Genomic DNA, 22,078 nt, shown 5'->3' with positions numbered 1-22,078 from the left:
TTCTCTACTGACTGATGTGGACCTGAGTTGTCGCTGATGCAAGTTCTTCCTCTTTGTAGGTTTCACAAGCTGATCTGGGGGAGCTTTGGCAGTGGGCTTCTGGAAGCCTCCGGGGTCATTGCAGGCGGCGGGGACAATGGCATGCTTACTCTGTACAATGTGACCCACGTCTTGTCTTCGGGAAAGGAGCCTGTGATTGCCCAGAGACAGAAGCACTCTGGGGCTGTCAGAGCCCTTGACTTTAATCCTTTCCAGGTACTAGCATCTCAGTAGATCAGACCTGCGAGGCACGGAGCAACAGATCTGAAGGGAAGCACTTGTGACCTCTGGTCTGTAACTCTGAGCCTTCCCAGGTTGTTACGGGGGTGGCTTTGAACCCAAATGTGGGTCTCTTTCCCCTTTTTCTGCTCTCATCTCTTCCTGGGATGGTATGTCTCCAAAGGCATATTCCTTCATACAGGGCAACCTCCTGGCCTCAGGGGCCAATGATTCTGAAATCTTCATTTGGGATTTGAATAACCTGAGTGTGCCAATGACCCCAGGATCCAAGTCACAGGTGAGGAGGCTCCTGGTGCTGCTGCTTAAAAGTGTGCAGCTGATTTTCCCAGAGAGAATTAAATTCTGGAGGCAGCCAGCGCACAGATTTCAGTCTCACCACTGGAGAGCAGTAAAGCTCCACAGACTAACATGTTGCCTACCAGCCAGATAATAGAGGGATGGAGGTGGGTGGGGACTGGTGGGAGGTTGGGGAATAGGGGTAGGGGTGGAAGTGGCTTGTGGTCATTGATTGTCCTAGAAGTTTCTGGAAGGCAAGAAGAGTGAGGGGAGTAAAAGACACCGAGAGAAGGGGTGACTGTACTGTTTATCATAGTATGATTTAAGCAAGGCCGGGCCCTGGGTTTAGCCAACCAGGGGCAAGAGTAGGACACCCAGATACACCCTTGTCCTTTTGTGGAGAGGTCAGCTTTGTCCCTGTGTCTTGTTCCCCCATGTAGCTGGGGGTCTCCTGTATCTCTGTGTCTGAGTGTACATGTCTTGTCAGTCTGTAACTGGGCCCCCATCTTTTTCTTTCTGGCTTTTCTGTCTTATGCATACAGTATCGTGAGGTAAGTTCAGTATGAATTTGATAGCATTTTGTGCCCTAAAGTATCAATGGCTTTTCTGTCTGCCTCATTCTCCCTGGGGGTCTTGGGTGTCTATATTTCCCTCCTTCCTACCCTCACCTTTCTCCTCTCCCTTTTTCTCTTGTCATAGTTGAGAAAGCTCTTTTTAAAATCTTGACTCTGTCCTCTCAGGAGCATCTTGGGATAGGAGTAAAACCCAGGTGCACCTGTCCTTCTTTCAGCTTCTACATCACTTTCTAAAGGATCCTCTCTGGAAAACTTCCCTTCCAGCTTCCTGAGACTGGCATGGTTTGGGTAGCCCCACGTCTACTCTTGGCTTTTCTGTGGGTGGTTGGGATCAGTGGCAGACCAGCTGTCTCTTGGTCCAGGGGTGACAGGTTGTCCTCATCCCACTCCCTGCCCCATTCTGCCTTAGCAGCCCCTGGAAGATATCAAGGCTCTCTCTTGGAACCGTCAAGTTCAACACATTCTGTCTTCTGCTCACCCCAGCGGCAAGGCAGTCGTGTGGGATCTCAGGAAGAATGAGCCTATCATCAAAGTCAGTGATCACAGCAACCGGGTGAGTTAAATACAGGCAGAATATAGGCTCGCGCTCTGCTGTCTCTCTCAGGCCTAGCGTTGGAGCTGCTCTTCCCCAGGCCAGGGTTCTGCTTTCAGCTGTTACACGTGTGGATTCAGCCCTGTGGTAGATTTCCTATTGAGAGTGAAAGCTCAGAGAAGCTCCTTGCTTACGGTCATCACTTGTTCCCCAATGGCTGTGGTGTTCCCAATTACATAAGAAAGACACAAAACACAAAGACACAAAACCCTCAGAGAGGTCCCATTTCAGCTAGACAAAAAGGGTTCATAAAAAGAAGAGTCAGGTTCTATTGCCCATTGGGATCTGCTTTGTTCACAGATGCACTGCTCAGGCCTGGCCTGGCACCCAGACATCGCCACCCAGTTGGTGCTTTGTTCAGAAGATGATCGTCTTCCAGTAATTCAGCTGTGGGACTTGCGCTTTGCCTCCTCACCCCTAAAGGTGCTGGAGAGTCACAGCAGGTAGCATGTCATCCTTGGTGGAGGGCAGGGCATAGCTGACCTGGGTAGAGGGCAATACGTGCCTCACTTTGGCTAGCAGACGTTCTCCCCGGCTTCAGAGCCGTCCTGGTGAACACACAGTTAAGCAGTTCTAGCCCCACCTCCAATCAAGAGGAGTTCCTGTAGACCCTGAGGTTATAGAAAAGAGCCTGAGATTCCATGTAACCTCCAGACATACGAGTGGGGGTAGGGTCATGAGAAATATTGGAGCCAATGTTTAGTTCCTCTGGGAGAGCCCCCAGTCTCTGATCTGAGGACATGCTCATTTCTTAGGTAATTAGGTTGCCTCCTCCAAGACTTCTCAATAAAAGAACATTGGCTCCTGTTTTTCCTGTGAACAGGCCTGCCTCTGAAGCTCTAGCTCTTGGGCCTACAGCAGAAGCAGCAGCCCCATAGTCTGTTCTTTCTAACTCAAGGATCATGCCTTTGTAACTCCTTGGGGACTTCGGAGAGTTAGGTCCTCACTACCCTCCTGGGCTAAAAGCACCCATAGGAATGCTTGCTTCCCTGATTCATGCTGATTCAGAATTTCCACCCACTCTACAATCAGGGAAGAGAAGCAGGCCATCCTGCAGGGACCTGTGGGTGGCAGAGTGGTTATAGCACATCGTGCCCACACTCTGAAATTTGACTTGGATTCTGGCTGCATGACTGCTGCAAGTTCCTCAATTTCTTCCCAAGCCTCATTTTCTTCATTTGTAAAATGAAGCCACACTACTTATTTTGAGGGGATGACATTTACCCAAGATACATAAGGCACGCTACTTGTAGTAGGCATTCAACAAATGTTAGTTCCTCTTCCCTTTCCTTTTCAGGGGGATCCTGTCAGTGTCATGGAGTCAGGCTGATGCTGAGCTGCTGCTCAGTAGTGCCAAGGACAGCCAGATCTTGTGCTGGAACCTGGGGAGCAGTGAGGTAGGCTGGCCCTTCTGTGGGTGTGCTGGGGTGGTAGGGCAGTCTCAGCTGCACCTCTGTGCTCTAGCTGCCTTACCTAAGTCAGGGTTTCCCTCTTGGTTATGTTCCCTCACAATAGGTGGTGTATAAACTACCCATGCTGAGCAGCTGGTGCTTTGATGTGCAATGGTGCCCTCGGGACCCTCTGGTGTTCTCTGCTGCTTCCTTTGATGGCTGGATCAATTTATACTCTGTGATGGGTAGGAGCTGGGAAGTCCAGCAGATGAGACAGGCTGACAAGGTTTGAAGGGCTTGGTGGAAAATGCTGGAGGGAAGGGACTGTCTCTGTTCAGTGGGAGAACAAAGGACATAAGCCTGGGGAGAAGTGGGGACTCCTGAAGACTTGGGAGACTAGGGCCCTGGGTTTGGGAACCCCGGGTTTGTGAACCTTTGCACCAGTGTCCATCCTCCTGGAAGGATGTCAGTTCCTGCCAAATACAAAGGAGGCCTCTACCTTGACTCTTGTTCTTGGATGTTCCTTGTGGTATTTCAGGGGAATTGGGCTTCCATGCTGGGACCCCCACTATTTTGAAGAATGAACTTACCTCCCTATCTCCTATAGATACATTTTGTGTCACACTTCACTGTAGACATCGAATATAGTTGGCCTTCCAGGAGCCTGCTGCATGGGCATCCCATCCTACTACCAGCCCCCTGAAATATGAGAGTCCTGACTTTTGTGGGCCAGACTGGGTATCTCAGGGATCCCTCCCAAAATGGACTTTGTAGGTAGAGTTCCTGCTAAGCCACCACCCCACACCGGTGATGCAGGTGTCCTTTTGTCCCCAGATCTCGTCTTCCTTCAGCAAAGGCCAGCCTCTCCCACCATTGCAGGTACCAGAGCAAGTGGCCCAAGCATCACTGATACCTCCCCTGAAAAAACCCCCCAAATGGATGAGGAGGCCAGCAGGTGTTTCATTTGCTGTAAGTGTGGTGTGTGTGTATAGCCTACCGTGTCCCCAGCATGGAGCTGTGTTCTATAAGAAGTTTATTCTCACTGCCTGAGTCTCAGATCAGGTTCCATTTTATTGCTCAAGCAGTGATTTGCTAAGCTTCCTTCTCAACCCGTTCACCCTGCTTGCAGTGCCAGTCCTGTCTAAAAGAATTGGTTGCTTTTGAACTCTCACTTATGGAGAATTGCCTGCCATTTCCATCTGATTTTCCCGCATACCTGGACTGATAGAGAGTCCAGGCATGGTTATAATACAAAGCAAGAACAGAATGAATAGAAAGCAGAGGAGAAAGAATGTAAATCTCCTCCTCTCCTCTGCTCAAAACCTTTGACCCTCCCACTGCCATTGCCCTATAGACTCAAGGCCAAATGTACACAGAGCCCCATTTACCTCCAGGGATGGTTAGCGGGTGGGGGTTGTTCTTATTGTTCAGTTGCTAAGTCATGTCAGACTCTTTGCAACCCCATGGACTGTACCACGCCAGGCACTCCTCTGTCCTCTACTATCTCCCGGAGTTTGCTCAAATTCATGTCCATTGAGTCAGTGATGCCATCCAACCATCTCATCCTCTGTCACCGCCTTCTCCTTCTGCCCTCAGTCTTTCCCAGCATCAAGGTCTTTTCCAATGAGTTGGCTCTTTGCATCAGGTGGCCAAAGCATTGGAGCTTTGGCATCAGTCCTTCCAATTAATATTCAGGGCTGATTTTCTTTAAGATTGACTGGTTTGATCTCCTTGCAGTCCAAGGGACTCTCAAGAGTCTTCTCTGGTACCATAATCCGAAAGCATAAATTCTTCAGTGTTCAGCCTTCTTTATGGTCCATTTCTCACATCTGTACATGACTACTGGAAAACCATAGCTTTGATTATATGGGCTTTTATTGGCAAAATGATGTTTCTGCTTTTTAATACTCTGTCTAGGTTTTTCATAGGTCTCCTTCCAACAAGCAAGGGTCTTTTAATTTTGTGGCTGCAGTCACCATCCACAGTGATTTTAGAGCCCAAGAAATAAAATCTGTCACTGCTTCCACTTTTTTCCCCTTTTCTTTGCCATGATGTGATGGAACCAGATGCCATGAGCTTAGTTTTTTGAGTGTTGCATTTTAAGTCAGCTTTGGCACTCTCTTCCTTTACTCTCATCAAGAGGCTCTTTAGTTCCTCTTCACTTTCTGTCATTAGAGTGGTATCTGCATTTCTGAAGCTGTTGATATTTCTCTCAGGAATCTTGATTCCAATTTGTGATTCATCCAGCCCAGCATTTCAAATGATGTACTCTGCATAGAAGTTAAATTAGCAGCGTGACAATATATGGGGGATGAGGGACACTACCCTAAACGTTGTTTATGTACTGTTCTCACATTCCAAACCCAACCCCTCTCCCAGTGGGGGACAGCAGAGGGAAGGATTTTCCTGCATGTCTCCCACCAACATCACCTCTTAACCCTCAGTCCCTCTGTCTGTGGTCCACTGAGACTCAGCTAGGGACTAGGGCCAAGGAGAAATGGAAATCTCTCCTTAGGAAGAACAGGAGGAAGAGGGTAGAGAATTTGATACCCCCCACGTCTCCTGCCCTAGGAGAACAGAGGTTAGCAAACAGTCCATGCCATCCAACATTCAAAAAAGAATACATATAAGCACTTTGTAGAACAATTGAGTATTATACAAATCAGAAGTTAAGATGGCTGTGTTTAGCACTGACCTGTAGTGTAGATTTTGTGCTATAAGAGTCACGAGAAGAATTCTGGCTGAAAACACTCATTAAAGAGGGAGAGTAGTGAATGGTTGGGGAGTAGAGTAGTAGTTGTCTAACATGACCACAATTGGAATAAACTGAAGAACTTTAAAAAAGTTACCAGTGCCTGGGTACCACCTCCAGAGCTTCTGATTTTTTTTTGTCTGGGGTATAGCCTGGTGACCTTGGATAACTCCCCAGGTGGTTTTAATGTGCAGCCAAGGGGAAGAACTGCTGGAGTAAAGGAGCTTGACTGGGCTCTGCTTTTGGGCCAGGTGCTTTATATAATAATAAAGTACCTAATTTGGTGAGAAGGATGCTCAGGTGGGAGTGTTGTGGTGGATGAAGGCATAGAGGCAGGAATGTACTGGGCACAGAATGATCACATGAATGAACAGAGAGAACGGTGCTAGAGAGGCAGGTCTGGTCCTGATTTTGAAAGATTTTGTGCATTATAGGCAGAGGAGCTTAAACTCTCTCCTGTGGCCTTGTGAAACCAGTACAAGCTCCTGGATGGCCGTAGGAAAAAGGTGGTAGTCTAGGGCTTGGGATGAAGGAGGAAAATGCTAGCACAGGGCATGGGAGACACTGAACAAGAAGGGGGAAGATTTTATTGTTGCTCAGCTACAGTGGGTAAAAAGACTGTGATAATGACAAGGAGTTTAGTCCAGAGTTACCTGGGATAGTGATAACTATCAGTCGTGTCCAATTCTTTGCGACCCCGTAGACTGTATTCTACCAGGCTCTTCCGTCCATGGGATTTTCCAGGCAAGAGTACTGGAGTGGGTTGCCATTTCCTTCTCCAGGGGACCTTCCCAACCCAGGGATCGAACCCGGGTCTCCCACATTGCAGGCAGATGCTTTACCATCTGAGCCACCAGGGAAGCCCCCTACCTGGGATAGTGATAACTATCATATAACTCTAGGAGAATGATGGTACCAGAACAGGTGAGAAAAGGATGAGTACCATGGACTGTACTTTTTAAGTTAATGGTGCTGAAAGTGCAGGGGTGGTTTTGGGATGTGGGCACATTCACTACTCAATTCCTGATTCTTTCCACCCCCAGGAGTTTTTTTTTTTTTTTAACTGCTTTCCTATCTTTTAGGGTTGACCAATAGATAGCCTCCCCTGTAATCCTGACTTAGTGTTAATTTTTGCCCTACCCTTCTTGTTTTTCTTTATCAGTTTGGGGGCAAGCTGGTGACCTTTGGCCTCCCCAGCACCCCTGTCCATCAGGTGCCACAGCCTTGCCTCCGCCTAGTCTTTATCAGTCAGGTCACCACAGAACCTGAACTCCTGGCACAGTCAGCTGAGCTGCAGGAGGCCCTCGGATCAGGAAATCTCCTGAATTACTGTCAGAACAAGATCCACCAAGCATCACTGCAAAGTGAAAAGATGCTCTGGCAGTTTCTGAAGGTAGGAAGCCTGAAGGCTGGCTGCTCAGAAGTGTCTCCCCAAAGCCAGATACCTCAGCCTCTGTCAACAACCACCCTCTGGCCCAGATTACAGAGGCCTTAACCCTGTTGGGTTTTTTCCTATACAGCACCCATCCTGGGAACAAAATCTGCATTTTACCAGAGGCTCAGAGACTCTCTGTAGCTAGGGGAACTGAGGAATACAAGTGACATTGGCCTTTTTTTCTACTATTGCTGATGTCCTGGGTACTTTACCAGAGCCAAGGTGAAGGCTTTTCCAGTGCCATGCCATGGGGCAGTAGAAAGGGAAGAAGATCAGCTGGAAGGAGTCTTCTCACCTAGCCATTTAGATTCACAAGACTGCATCAAGTGGTTCTCTTCTGCGGGAGCCCTTGTTGCAGTCCATGCAGCAGCTTAGGGTTCTCCCCTTCAGCTCCTCAGAAGACAGCTCAGGTGCAAGGAGATGAGATATACATCAAGCTGGTGTGTTAGCTGCCCTGGCTTAGAAGCCTCAGGCCCACAAGGGCCAATATCTCTTTTATGAACTCCAGAAGCATAACTTCTAGGGTTCCTGCAAGGGATTTGTTTAGTCAAGAGTCCTTGCTCTCAGGGAAGCCCATAGCATGGTGTCCACGTCAATTATTAATAGTTTACATAGTTCCAGTCCAGAGGCAATTTATCGGTCACAAGCAGAAACATAGCTGACATTTTACTCTCATCAGGGTACCAGCGTAATAGATCTAGGAAGTCAATTTGAAGGTCCAGTTCTCATGCAGAAGGGAGAAAGGATTTGTTAACACATCTACCCATAATCCCACAGGAATCAAGCCTGCGGAAAAGAGTGGAGAGATGGTGTTGGCCTCAGGGGGCACTTCTGGTAGAGCTACATTTGAGGGTACACTAGCACCCCGTCCAGCTGGTGCAGGAGAGAGTCATTCACATTCATATAATGGACACTTCTGTGTTCTGCGGCTTTTAGGTGACTTTAGAGAAGGACGCCAGGATGAAGTTCCTGAAGCTATTAGGATACAGTAAAGATGAACTTCAGAAGAAGGTAAGCTGCCTTCACGTCAGAAATACATGTTTGTTGTAGAAAAAGAGAATCCTGCCGGTGGAAACCATCTCAGAATACCTCTTCCTGGGCTTCAATAATGCATATATGAGGATTTTACCTCCTGGAGTTATTCTGATTCCCAGGAAAATAGTACAAAGATCTCAGTAAGTCCAGTTGGTGGAGTATGAAGGTGGGAAGAAAAGCTTAATATTCATTTGATCTCGTGTTGGAAAGAGTGGTATTCATATGTTTCTCCCTGCAGGTGGCCACATGGTTGAGAAGTGATTTGAGGCTGGGTGAGAGCCCTCAGTCCAAGGGAGATGACCTCAACAGTAACAGACAACAGGCCTTCTCCATACAGGTATGGAAGGAGCCCAGCCAGCCCCATCTAGGGTAGCATAGAAAACCTGCCCTTAAGGAATCTTCCCCTTCCTAGCCCTTCACTTTGCTTTCAATAAGTGCTCAACTTCTGTGGAAGTTTTCAAACTCACTCATTTAGAACCAGGGAGAGACACAGAACCCACAAGGTTTGGAGCTAGGAGTGGAGCTCTTTTAACCATGAAGTATAGCACTTCCCAAACTTTACCTGGTTATTCTTTTAGCTTTACCCATTAAGAGCCAACTCTTCTTTTTTTTTTAATTGAAATATAGTTGATTTACAGTGTTGTGTTAATTTCTGCTGTACTACAAAGTGATTTAGTTATGTGTATGTATATATATATATATACACATTCTTTTTTATATTCTTTTCGATTATAGTTTATCACAAGATACTGCATATAATTCCCCATGCTGTACAGTAGCACCTTGTTTATCCATTCTATGTACATTAGTTCGAATCTGCTAATCCCACACTCCCACTCCATCCCTTCCTCACCTCCCTCCCCCTTGGCAACCACAAATCTGTTCTCTATGTCCATGAGTCTGTTTCTGTTTCATAGAGAAGTTCATCTGTGTCATAATGTAGATTTCACATATAGATGATATCATATGGTATTTGTCTTTCTTCATCTTGCTGCAAATGGCATTGTTTCATTTTTTTATGGCTGAGTAGTACTCCGTTGTGTGTGTATCACTTCTTCTTTATCCATCTACCTGTCAGTGAACATTTAGGTTGTTTCCTGTCTTGGCTATTGTGAATAGTGCTGCTGTGAACATAGTGATGCATGTATCTTTTTGAATTATAGTTTTGTCCATATATATGCTCAGGAGAGGGATTCCTGGATCATATGGAAACTCTAGTTTCTTAAGGAACCTCCATACTGTTTTGGCTACACCAGCTTACATTCCCACCAACAGTGTAGGAGGGTTCCCTTTTCTCCACACCCTCTCCAGCATTTATTTGTAGACGTTTTAATGATGGCCATTCTGATTAGTGTAAAGTAATATCTCACTGTAGTTTTGATTTGCATCTCTCAATAATCGAGCATCTTTTCATGTGCCTGTTGACCATTTGTAAGTCTTCTTTGGAAAAATATCTGTTTAAGTTGTCTGTCCATTTTTCAGTTGGGTTGTTTTTTGTTGTTGTTGAATTATATGAGCTGTTTTGTATATTTTGAAATTAAGCCCTTGTCAGTCACATCATTTGTGAATATTTTCTTCTATTCTGTTTATTGTCTTTTGTTTTTCTTTGCTGTGCAAAAGCTTGCAAGTTTGATTACATCCCATTTGTTTATTTTTTCTTTTATTTCTATTGAAGGGACAACTCTTAATAGCACTCCCAGAGAGAGCGACTAAGCCAGCTCTCTGTCTTCTAGGCTCATTTCCCAAGTAGCCACTTTTGTCCTTCTTTGTACAGACCTCCAAACATACCACCTGGGAAGCCTCGGCCTCCTCAGACTTCTTTGATGAGCTGATCCCTCAAAACATGACTCTGTGGGAGATCCCCATCACAGAAGGTACCCTGACCCTGAGGGAGAGGAACCCTCTGTGTGGGGATAGGTGGGCTCAGAATTCTCGAGACCTGGACGCTGCCTTCTTGTCCCCGGCTTCCTGCTTCCCTTCATGATTGCAAATGCTGGGTGGTCCTGTACCAGTCAGAGCTCTCTCTGGCTAAAGATTTTCATGGATGGATCCTTCATATGGAAGGCCTTCTACCAAGGTATTCTTCATCCTTCTGTCTTTCTGCTTAAAGAACTGTGACCCTCTTCTTGTTGAGCAAACACACGGTACACCTGTGATGCTGCCATGAGTCCCTCCCTTGTCTTGGGTTCTGTCCTTAGAGATTTACCACTGGACCTGGGCACCCCTGGACACCTCCCTGCATTTTGTTGTGAAGGAATGAATCTTGGGAGTTTGGGGTGAGGGAGACTCAGGGAGGCAGGGTATAGGAGGTGGGGACAGAAAGTACCGGTCTGAGGGCAGGCTGATGCAGAGGGGATGCTCTGCCTGCAGACACGGAGGGACTCCTGAGCCGGGCTCTCCTGCTTGGAGAACTGGGCCCTGCCGTAGAGCTGTGTCTGAAGGAAGAGCGCTTTGCTGATGCCATCATCCTGGCCCAGGCTGGAGGCTCAGATCTGCTGAAGCAAGCACAGGAGCGCTACTTGGCCAAGAAGAAAACCGGAATCGCCCCGGTAACTGCCCACCATGCAGAGAGGAGGAGGAGGGGATTATTTGGACTTTGTCAAGTGGCTGTCCGCACTACGGGACTGGCATTTAGAGGATCTGCCTCTCTCTCCTCCTACTTCAACCACCCTTACCTTACCCCGAGCCCCTAGTCAGTGGTCAAATAGGAAGGCTACTTAGGAGAGGCTTGTCTCAGCACATCCCTGTGTATGACTCCTGCTGCCTATGCTGCATGAGCAGCTGATGGCCTCCTTCCCTCACTGCCCATTACAGCTGCTAACCTGCATTATACAGAAGAATTGGAAAGACATGGTGCATGCCTGTAGCCTGAAGAACTGGAGAGAGGCTCTGGCCTTGCTGCTGACATACTCAGAGCCAGAGAAATTCCCCGAGCTCTGTGGTAGGTGGCCCTTGGCTCCAAGGTGGAGTGGTGTGACTCTAGCATGGAGTCAGTGGACACACTGAGGGAGGAGACAGAGGCACAGCCTGAACTCTGGGAAGCCAAGCCATGTTGTCAGGGACTAGAGTGCATCTCTACTTTCTGTGGAAGGCATTAATTGTCCTCTTTTAATTTTTCTTGTCAAATCTCAGTGCAAGAGCTTTGCCCTTCACTGCAGAGCAGGATTAGCCTTGGTGTTGTCTTAAAGCCACTGTGGCTACTTGTCCCATAGCTCATGGTCCCCCACCTATTTTCAAACAGGAGAAGGAGGAGAAGGACAGGGAAGCTGTGCCATTTTAAGAAGCTTCTATCTCTCTGCAGACAGGCTGGGAACTCGTATGGAGCAGGAGAGTGGCTGGGCACTCACCTCTGAAGCCAGACTCTGTTATGTGTGCTCAGGGAGTGTGGAGCGGCTGGTGGAGTGCTGGGCAAAATGCCAGCCGGCTTCATCCCCCATGGCTTTACAGGTACCCCTTCACTTCAGGGCCCTGGTCCCTCCATACCAGGCCTTCAGGAGAGGCTAGCAGTGGAGGTTGCAGGGACATCAGAGGCGGGTCTTCTAGGTATCCAGGATAGAATCAGGAGTTTTAGGGAAGAGGGAAGGGCCCTCAAAGTCTGGGACCTTTTCCATGGATAAGCTGTCATCTTCCCTCCTTCTCAATCAAGGGAGATTGAGTAGCAGCCGCTTGGATATTAACTTCGTAATTTTTTCCCACTTCAGGTTTGGGTATATAAGTTTACTCTATATTTGAATAATACTGAGTTTGGGCCTTTTATTAGCGTCTATGAAAAGTCCTATGAATCTAAGTTGTACCAGATACTCTGTGGGTGCCCAGAGAAGATGGTGATCACAGTCACGGGGAGACAAAGTCACACATGAAATAAAAGGATAACAGAATCTGAAATTGAGATGTATTAGCATAAAAGATAAAGAATCCAAAATGAAGAGGCAGAAATGTACAAGAGTGTAAGACCCAAACAGCTTGGGAAGTGAAGCCAAGTGGCCCTTCTCTGGCTGTTATGTCTCTTACATATCATGTATCATCACCTGGTATCCGTAGCAGGGAAGTTCTTGGTTGAGCTGCCTGAACTAAGAGAGCAGGGTGTGGGTTGATGAGGACTGACTGCCCTTTTCTTTGTCCCTCCAGGACCTGATGGAGAAAGTGATGGTCCTTAACAGGAGCTTGGAGCTACTGCGGGGTCCTGATGGGGTGAGCCCAGGCCCTGCCACAACCTACAGAATCACTCAGTATGCCAACCTCCTGGCAGCCCAGGGCAGCCTGGCCACTGCCATGAGCTACCTACCCAGTGACTGTGCTCAGGTAAGTGGGAGCATGTGGAGAGAGCAAACCATTTCTTTCAGTCATCTTAACACTAGCTGAGCACTTCTGTGTTATGGGCACTATGCTAAATGCTAAAGCTCCCAGGATAAATAAGACCTAGTCCTTCAGGAAGTTCACAGTCTCTTGGAGGAAAACCAGATGTCAATAATTTATCCTGCCATAACAGAAGCTTATACTAAGCGTTGTGGGACTTCACAGGCAAGGGGCTGGCTTTGTTTGGAGAAGCTGAAGAAGGCTTCTCAGTGGTTTAAAACAGCTGAGTTGGACCTTCAAAGAGAAATAACTAGTAAAGCAGATGTAAGTTTGGCAGGGGTTAGAGATCTTTTGAGTTCTCTGAGATGGCAAAATGTGGAGGGTCAGCTGAGGTTTGAAAGCTATGTGGGGCTAGGCTTATAAGAGAGGATGTTTGCTTGTTTTAATTTTACTTAACACAGTTTTTCATTATTGTAACTTTTATAGCTACCAGTTCAGCAGCTGAGAGATCGACTTTTTCACGCCCAGGGTTCTGGTGTCTTGGGCCAACAGTCTCCCCCTTTCCCTTTTCCCCGGGTTGTCGTGGGAGCTACCCCCTACTCTCAAGAGACATCCTCTCCCAGACTGAAATTCCAGTCTTCTCACCAGGTAAGACCCTGCTTATTCAGTCATTCAAAAATACCTATTAAGTGTCTACCAAGTACCAGGCATGATTGCAATATATTAATTAAAAAAATGATGAAAATTCCTATCTTCATAAAGTATCAGTTCAATTCAGTTCAGTTGCTCAGTCGTGTCCAATTCTTTGCGATCCCATGAATCGCAGCATGCCAGGCCTCCCTGTCCATCACCAACTCCCGGAGTTCACTCAAACTCAGGTCCATCGAGTCGGTGATGCCAACCAGGCCATCTCATCCTCTGTCGTCCCCTTCTCCTCCTGCCCCCAATCCCTCCCAGCATCAGAATCTTTTCCAGTGAGTCAACTCTTCGCATGAGGTGGCCAAAGTACTGGAGTTTCAGCTTTAGCATCATTCCTTCCAAAGAACACCCAGGGCTGATCTCCTTCAGAATGGACTGGTTGGATCTCCTTGCAGTCCAAGGGACTCTTTCAAGAGTCTTCTCCAGCACCACAGTTCAAAAGCATCAATTCTTCAGCACTCAGCTTTCTTCGCAGTCCAGCTCTCACATCCATACATGACTACTGGAAAAACCATAGCCTTGACTTGACAGACCTTTGTTGGCAAAGTAATGTCTCTGCTTTTGAATATGCTATCTAGGTTGGTCATAACTTTCCTTCCAAGGAGTAAGCGTCTTTTAATTTCATGGCTGCAGTCACCATCTGCTGTGATTTTGGAGCCCAAAAAAATGAAGTCTGACACTGTTACCACTGTTTCCCCGTCTATTTCCCATGAAGTAATGGGACCAGATGCCATGATCTTAGTTTTCTGAATGTTGAGCTTTAAGCCAACTTTTTCACTCTCCTCTTTCACTTTCATCAAGAGGCTTTTTCGTTCTTCTTCACTTTCTGCCATAAGGGTGGTGTCATCTGCATATCTGAGGTTATTGATATTTCTCCTGGCAATCTTGATTCCAGCTTGTGCTTCTTCCAGCCCAGTGTTTCTCATGATGTACTCTGCATATAAGTTAAATAAGCAGGGTGACAATATACAGCCTTGACGTACTCCTTTTCTTGTTTGGAACCAGTCTGTTGTTCCATGTCCAGTTCTAACTGTTGCTTCCTGACCTGCATATAGGTTTCTCAAGAGGCAGGTCAGGTGGTCTGGTATGCCCATCTCTTGAAGAATTTTCCACAGTCTATTGTGATCCACACAGTCAGCGGCTTTGGCATAGTCAATAAAGCAGAAATAGATATTTTTCTGGAACTCTCTTGCTTTTTTGATGATTCAGCGGATGTTGGCAATTTGATCTCTGGTTCCTCTGCCTTTTCTAAAACCAGCTTGAACATCTGGAAGTTCACGGTTCACGTATTGCTGAAGCCTGGCTTGGAGAATTTTGAGCATTACTTTACTAGCGTGTGAGATGAGTGCAATTGTGTGGTAGATTGAGCATTCTTTAGCATTGCCTTTCTTTGGGATTGGAATGAAAACTGACCTTTTCCAGTCCTGTGGCCACTGCTGAGTTTTCCAAATTTGCTGGCATATTGAGTACAGCACTTTCACAGCATCATCTTTCAGGATTTGAAATAGCTCAACTGGAATTCCATCACCTCCACTAGCTTTGTTTGTAGTGATGCTTTCTAAGGCCCACTTGACTTCACATTCCAGGATGTCTGGCTCTAGGTGAGTGATCACACCATCGTGATTATCTTGGTCATGAAGATCTTTTTTGTATAGTTCTTCTGTGTATTCTTGCCTGTATTCTTACAGTTCTTCTTGTATTCTTAATATTCTGGCAAGAATATTAAGATATTCTTAATATCGTCTGCTTCTGTTAGGTCCATACCATTTCTGTCCTTTATCAAGCCCATCTCTGCATGAAATGTTCCCTTGGTATCTAATTTTCTTGAAGAGATCTCTAGTCTTTCCCATTCTGTTCTTTTCCTCTATTTCTTTGCATTGATTGCTGAGGAAGGCTTACTTATCTCTTCTTGCTATTCTTTGGAACTCTGCATTCAGATGCTTATATCTTTCCTTTTCTCCTTTGCTTTTCGCTTCTCTTCTTTTCACAGTTATTTGTAAGGCCTCCTCAGACAGCCATTTTGCTTTTTTGCATTTCTTTTCCATGGGGATGGTCTTTATCCCTGTCTCCTGTACAATGTCACGAACCTCAGTCATAAAGCATAGATTCAGTTATTTTTAAATAGCTGTTTATTGAACAACGGCTAGGCACTTAGAACAGAAAAGTATACAAACCATGATCCTTGCCCTTAATTTGCTCATAGTCTAGTAAAAAGATAGATGTGTAAAAATTAACTACAGTAAAATTCATAAATGCCCTGATTGGGATATGATAAAAGAGCCCTGAGATCACACGGAAAGCAATTTACTGATATTTGATCTGAGTCTTGAAGATTAAAAGTTATTTCAGCAAAGGAGGAGGGAAGAAAGATTATTTCAGGCAGAGGGAATGGCATCTGCCAAGGCAGTAAAGGGAAAGTAAGCAAAGCCTGTTTGAGGAATGACGAACATTTTAATGACTTTACAAAGCAGGTGTTGTGGCAGTGGAATGAGTTAGTTGAGGCTGGGGTAACAGTATGTATAGTTAGATCAAGAGAGACCTGGTATTTCTGTGTTCAAGAGTTTAGAGTCGACCCTGAAGGCATTCTGGAGCTATTGAGTGGTCTTGTGCAGAGGAAGGATTAGCTATGTGTCTAGAAAGGGCAAAGCTAGAGACCGTTAGGGACATAGCAGGAGATGATGAAGAAATGAAGTGATCTAAAACTAGAAAGTGAGGTTGGATTTGAGATATTTAGTAGGTAGAATTGATGGAAACTGATGATGGTGTAGAGGACAGTACCCAGATGGATAGGATGCTGTTAATTTGTGAGACCAGGAGCCTACCAGAAGGGAGCAAAATCCAGGGAGATTGTAGATAAAGGTATTAGGCAGGAAAATTCTGATGATTTATCCTGTCCCATCTGTTAATTTCCACCCTCATTTTTGTCCCTCCCTCTGCTCCACCTCTTTCTATTATCCTACTTGCTCATTTTCTCTCCCTCCCTCCCCAACCTTCCTCTCTCTTTTCTACTTTGAAATAATTATAGATTCACAAGAAGGCACAATGAAATGTACTGGGAAGTCTCATGCATACCAGACCCACCACATCCCATGTCAGTATCTCAGACGACCACAATACAATAGCAAGACCAGGAAATTGACAGTATTATCCACAGATTTCACTGGTTTTACATGTCCTCATATGTGTCTGTGTGTGTATAACTATGTAAGAATTTTTTTTTCATCTTTTTAATAGTCCTTCACAGAGCAACAAAAAAAATTAATTTTATAAGGTCCAATTTGTAAAGTTTTCCTTCTGTAGTTCATGCTTTTCATGTTAAGTCAAAGAACTGTTAGCCTAGTACAAGGTCCCCTAAATTTCCTACTGTTATTTTCTAGAAGTAGTTTTAAGTCCATGTTCCACTTTGGATTAATTTTTGTGTAAGTGTGAAATTTGAGTCAAGGTTTATTTTTTTGCCAGTGGATATCCAGAATCATTTATTAAAAAGGCTGTCCCTCTTCCTTTTTTCCCAGATTACATGCCTTTAATTTCTCTTGCCTTTTTGTAGTATTAAAATGAGAATGGTGAGTGTGAACACCTTAACCTTGTTTCCAGTCTTAGAGGGAGAACATTCAGTTTTCCAGAACCAAGAATAATGGTAGCTCTAGGTTTTTGTAGATGCTCTTTGTGAAGCTAAGGAAATTCCTTCTTTTCCTGATGTGCTGAGTCATGAATCAGTGCTGAATTTTGTCAGATGTTTTTTCTGCATCATTTTGTATGATCAAATGATTTTTCTTCTGATATGGTGGATTGCGTTGATTGATTTTTAAATATATCATGATACACGTCCCATGACCAGGAATAAATCCTATTTGGTTGTGGTATATTATTTTTATATACATTGCTGGATTTGACTTACTAAAATTTTGCTGAGGATTTTTGTGCCTAAGATTTTTGTGCCTAAGTTTATGAGAAATATTGATCTGTAGTTTTATTTTGTGGTGTTGGTATCAGGGTAGTACTGACCTCATAAAGTAAATTAGGAAATGGTCCTTCTATATTCTAGAAGAGATTTTGGAACCTTTGTGTCAATTGTTTGAGCGTTTGGTAAAATTTCTCCAGTGAAACTATCTAGGTCTACCTAGAAACTTTTGGGGGAAGGGGGTGGGAGGATATTTTTAATTACAAGTTTAATTCCTTGAATAGTTATAGAACATTCAGGTTTTTGGTTTAATTTTGGCAGAGTTTTGGTAGTTTGTGGTTCTTGAGGAATTGGTCCATTTTTCTAAGTTGTCAAATTATTTGTAAAGTTATTTGTAACATTCCTTATCATCTCTTTCATGGATTCAGGGTCTGTTGGAGTATTCTCTGCTTCATCCTCTATCTTGATGAATTGTGTCTTCTCTATCTTTGTCAGTCTTTATAAAGATTTATCCATTTTGTTGATTTTTTTAAAAAATTAGGCTTTGGTTTCATTTTCCCTGTTGTTTTTCCATTTTCAGTTACTTAGTACTTTCTTTTCCCTTCCAAGATGCTGATCCTTTTTTCTCTTCCTACAGGTTCCAATTCTACCTCCAAGGCCAAGGATTTTTACACCTCAGTCATCACTAATGATGCCCTTGACACCTTCCCATCCTAGCCCTTATCAGGGCTCCAGAATGCAGAATACAAGTGACTACAGGCCATCTGGGGTCCAGGAAGCACAGCCTTTGCCTCTGGGCCCTGGGGTAAGGCCTGGTGAGTGACCAACTGAGTGGAGATCTGGCTAGACAGAGTGCAGAGAAAAATAGCTGGCATGGCTAGCATGGATTTGGGAAGTAATATGTCCATATAGTGGAAAATCCCATGGATGGAGGAACCTGGTGGACTATAGTCCATGGGGTCGCTAAGAGTCAGACACGACTGAGCGACTTCACTTTCACTTTTCACTTTCATGCATTGGAGAAGGAAATGGCAACCCACTCCAGTGTTCTTGCCTGGAGAATCCCACGGAGAGGGGAGCCTGGTAGGCTGCTGTCTATGGGGTCACACAGGGTCGGACACGACTAAAGCGACTTAGCAGCAGCAACAGCAGCATGTCCATATAGTGGGAGGAGCTTGGAGTCTGAATTCTTAATACTGTCAGTACTTGGCTTTGTACTTTGGGCATTATACCTAGCCACTTTGTTTCTTTTGAAAATTGAGAGTGATTGTTATATTGTTCATTTCAACCCCACAGGATTGTTTTGAGGGTCAAATAAGGAATATAGTTAAAAATAGTTTGTAAATGGTAGATTTCAATACACTTATATTATTAATTATTATTACAGTTTCTTTTTTTTAATTCCTCCATGATTCCTCTCTGATGTGGTCTGAATCTCCTCTCTGTCCCATTTCAGCTTTATCTCAGCCTCAGCTGTTAGAAGGGCAAAGGGCACAAGCTCCTAATCCCGTGGGATTCCCTGGAACATGGCCTCTCCTGGCTCCACCCATGGCACCCCCAAACATTATGCAGCCTGGCTCTGTCCCCCTGCCTAGGGCTCCTCCAGTGCACCCTCTGTTTCCTGTGAGAGCACCAGGCTTCAGCCCTATGAGCTCCCAGCCACCAGCCCCTCCTGTCAGCTTCCCTGCGGCCCACCCTCCAGGAGGGCCAGGTACTCCATGCGCTGGTATCCTCCCGACCACTGGCATCTTGATTCCTCACCCAGGTCAGTCTTCTCCCATGGCCTCCCTCTCCTCCCCTCCCCACTACCACCTTGGGAGTCTCTTTCCTCAAGCCAGTGAACTAGGATTAGGAGTGTCAACTGAGAGTGTGGCTGGTCTGCAGAGGGTGTGTGTGGAAGACTCCAACTAAAACAATTTTACTGATCTTCAGACCAAAAATTTCAGTGTTTCTGGTCATGCCCCTAAATACCCCTGTGTTTATACTATGCAGGACCTCAGGATTCCTTGAAAAATGCTCCAGTGCCCAAGGGAAACCTCCAGAGGAAAAAGGTGAATACATCTCTCCCCACTCAACCCTCATACATTCACCAATGAGCCACGCTCTAGTTCCTTACAGAAGCAGCCTGGTCCTTCCCATGCTCAGACGGGCACTCTGTCCCCTCTCTCTCCCCACTTACTCTTCTCCCCTCAGCCACCTCCTCTTCCTTCTTATTCACCATCTCCTGACTTCTAGGTTCCCCACTCACAGTTCTGTGCCCTTGTTCATTCATAGTTTCTGCCACTCCCTCAAAGCAGGGTGGAAGGGGTCTTTCAGCTTAGACTCATGTGCCTTTCTTTTCTCTCTCTTTAGTTGCCAGAGACATTTATGCCCCCAGCACCAATTACTGCTCCAGTTATGTGCCTCACCCCTGAGCCTCGAGGGGTCCTTTCCTCACAACCTGCTGTCCCCAGTGTGAGTCATGCTCCCCCCGGAGCCCCACGAGAACTCAGCCGGCAGATGACAGGAATGATGTTTTCCTTCCCCTCGGAAACCTTCTTTTCTTGGGTGTAGAAAAGCAGGGAGCATGAAGGATGGCTTCATTCCTCAAGTTGGAGGCAGACTCTGGGCTGAAAGAGATGGGATGGGGGGCAGATACCAAGTGTCCCTACTACAGAGAAGGGGGATGGCCCTCCCCATCTCTGCTCCAGTGGGAGCAGCATGACCCCAAGTCACAGAGGACTAGTCCTGAGGGGAGCCATAAGCAGGACAGCTTGCCTATCTCTCCTGTCTCCCTGCTCCCTCCTCAGCAATGTCAGCAGCCACTGGACAAGATCAACAGGAAGGAGCTTCCCCCTGAACACCAGTCTTTGAAGATCAGCTTTGAGGCACTTCTGCAGCGCTGCTCCCTATCTGCCACTGATTTAGTGAGTCTAAACCTTCCGCATGATGCTCCCTTCCGACCCCAGCTGGTCCCAGGATCCCTTAACTGTAAGACCAGCTCCTTGTGTGAATCTTCTTACCGTCTCTGGACATGCTGTCTGTAGCTTATACTTATTTGATATTGTCGGTGTGGAGTTGGGGAAGACTTGTCTGGTCTGGAGTTTAGCTCCTTGATAGCAGGACCCAACAGCACTGAGACTTAGCTCTTGGAAAGGCAGCAGGGACTACTAGAAGGAGGGTGAGATCAGTAGTGAGGAGACCTGCCATTCATTCTTTGCTGAGTCAGCTAGAGCAAGTCACTTACCCTCTTCAGGCCTCCATTTGTCCTCTGTCAAATGAAAGAAAGAGCATTGAGTCATTCTAGCTCTAAGGTACCATGATTCTTTACAGTCCTGTGTAGTATTAGGCTTAGGGGCTGGAATTAGAATCCATTTCCCTCCCTGCAGAAGACAAAACGGAAGCTAGATGAAGCTGCTCAACGTCTAGAATGTCTGTATGACAAGCTCTGCGAGGGGACAGTAAGTACACTCAGTGGTTCTCATCTGCCTCCTGCTTTTCCACCCTCACCCCTGGCCAAAGGGCACGCAGTGTCCCTTCCCATAAGCCTCACTGACCCTGGGTTCCCTACAGAATATAGACATGTTGCCTGGACTGGGCTCCAGAACTCCAGAAGGGAGTCATCGCTTCTCCCTTCCATGCCTCCAGGGTAGGGGTGGAGTTGGGTTTACTAACTCTGGGCCAATCCTTCCACAGCTCTCGCCTCCTGTGCTGGCCGGGCTCCATGAGATTGCCCGATGTGTGGATGCAGGAAGCCCTGAGCAGGGCCTTGCGATGCATGCCCAGGTGGTGGGCTGCAGCAGCTTCAGTGAGGTCTCCAGCTTCATGCCTGTCCTGAAGTCTGTCCTCACCATTGCTCATAAGCTGCGCGTCTAAACCAGGCAGCTCCGCCTGCCAGGAGACCACTTTTATTGTTATTTAATTCCTTCCTGCAGGAAGGGAATTTTGGAACAGATTGTTTGTTTTTCCCAGCCTTCCTCCCTTGCTGCCAGGTATATGATGCTGTAGACTTGGCTCCGAACCAGCAGAGTGCCTGCTCTCTACCCCTTTATGCCTGGCCCTCTGGGATCTGCCCAGAGCTCGGTCAGCCTGTTCTCCTTCACTTTCCCTAAAACTATCCTCCAACAGGGGCTGGCACAGTGTGCCTTCTCCCCCAGGGGTATTCTGTCCAGGTGGTTTCTGAGAGGGTGAGCAGGATCACTTTTTCAAGTCTACCTCTGCCGAACCCATCATGTGGGTCTTTTGTCTTTCCCCTTCTGTGGGTTATGAGCCTGACTTTACCTTCTCCTTGCCTCTGACTTCATGTTTCCATACTTCTCTGAGCCCCAGAGACTGGGGTAGAGTTGACTGCTACTCAGCCTTTCAACAAATCCTAGACATGAGTGATGGGTGCTGAGCAGAACCAAGAGAAAGAAATCAGGCCCTTTTAAGAAGGGACTTCTCTGCCAGCATTGTTAAGGGTGAACTAGGTGAGGTGGAGGGTGGAAGGGGGTGCACTGCCTTTTGCTGAGAGTTGTCTTAAGCTATGGGATAGGAGCAGAGGGACCACTGCCCATTGGGAGCAGCCCCTGACTCAGCCTGCCTGAGTCCTGGCCCAGGCAAGATATAGACCCATTCATTCTTTGGTTAGAAGCCTGGTTCTGAATAGGAGCCATATTAATGAAAGACTCTTCTGGCACTCTTCTTCAAGACTTGGAGGCCCTTCTTCCCCACCCCACACACATCTCAGGGCTGCCTTCTCTCTCTGGCTGCACTTTCATGGTTGGACTCTGCACTGAAGCCCTGATGTACTTTATGTGCAATAAAGCTGCTTTAGTTTGGTTTCCTCAGTCATCTCCCAATTTTTATCTTCTCTGGGTCCTAGTTTG

The 22,078-nt window shown here is 46.3% G+C and overlaps 1 protein-coding gene across 50 annotated transcripts in view; it reads left to right on the top strand.

Moving 5' to 3' along the window:
• The window catches only part of SEC31B (SEC31 homolog B, COPII component), a 33,507-nt gene that overhangs the window by 9,899 nt on the left and 1,530 nt on the right, over positions 1-22,078 (top strand). For 3 of the 50 annotated variants that reach the window (XM_086377272.1, XM_086377300.1, XM_086377289.1), the window contains 22 exons: positions 60-255; positions 461-556; positions 1,540-1,683; positions 2,023-2,165; positions 3,020-3,119; positions 3,238-3,399; positions 3,948-4,082; positions 7,028-7,258; positions 8,237-8,311; positions 8,574-8,672; positions 10,110-10,209; positions 10,706-10,884; positions 11,150-11,276; positions 11,637-11,782; positions 12,464-12,637; positions 13,118-13,279; positions 17,869-18,046; positions 18,688-18,996; positions 19,224-19,282; positions 19,584-19,685; positions 20,021-20,137; positions 20,600-20,900. In XM_086377272.1, the coding sequence (XP_086233398.1) occupies positions 60-255; positions 461-556; positions 1,540-1,683; positions 2,023-2,165; positions 3,020-3,119; positions 3,238-3,399; positions 3,948-4,082; positions 7,028-7,258; positions 8,237-8,311; positions 8,574-8,672; positions 10,110-10,209; positions 10,706-10,884; positions 11,150-11,276; positions 11,637-11,782; positions 12,464-12,637; positions 13,118-13,279; positions 17,869-18,046; positions 18,688-18,996; positions 19,224-19,282; positions 19,584-19,685; positions 20,021-20,137; positions 20,600-20,863 (3,298 nt within the window). In that variant the 3' untranslated portion in view covers positions 20,864-20,900. The other 47 variants (XR_015155192.1, XR_015155205.1, XM_086377274.1 and 44 more) reach the window with 40 other exon arrangements.

Source organism: Bos grunniens, chromosome 26 (assembly GCF_055505025.1).
Source record: "Bos grunniens cultivar Pamir isolate PY7600 chromosome 26, Bosgru_T2T1.0, whole genome shotgun sequence".
Classification (NCBI taxonomy): domain Eukaryota; kingdom Metazoa; phylum Chordata; class Mammalia; order Artiodactyla; family Bovidae; genus Bos; species Bos grunniens.
This window is presented reverse-complemented; position numbering and strand designations above follow the sequence as displayed.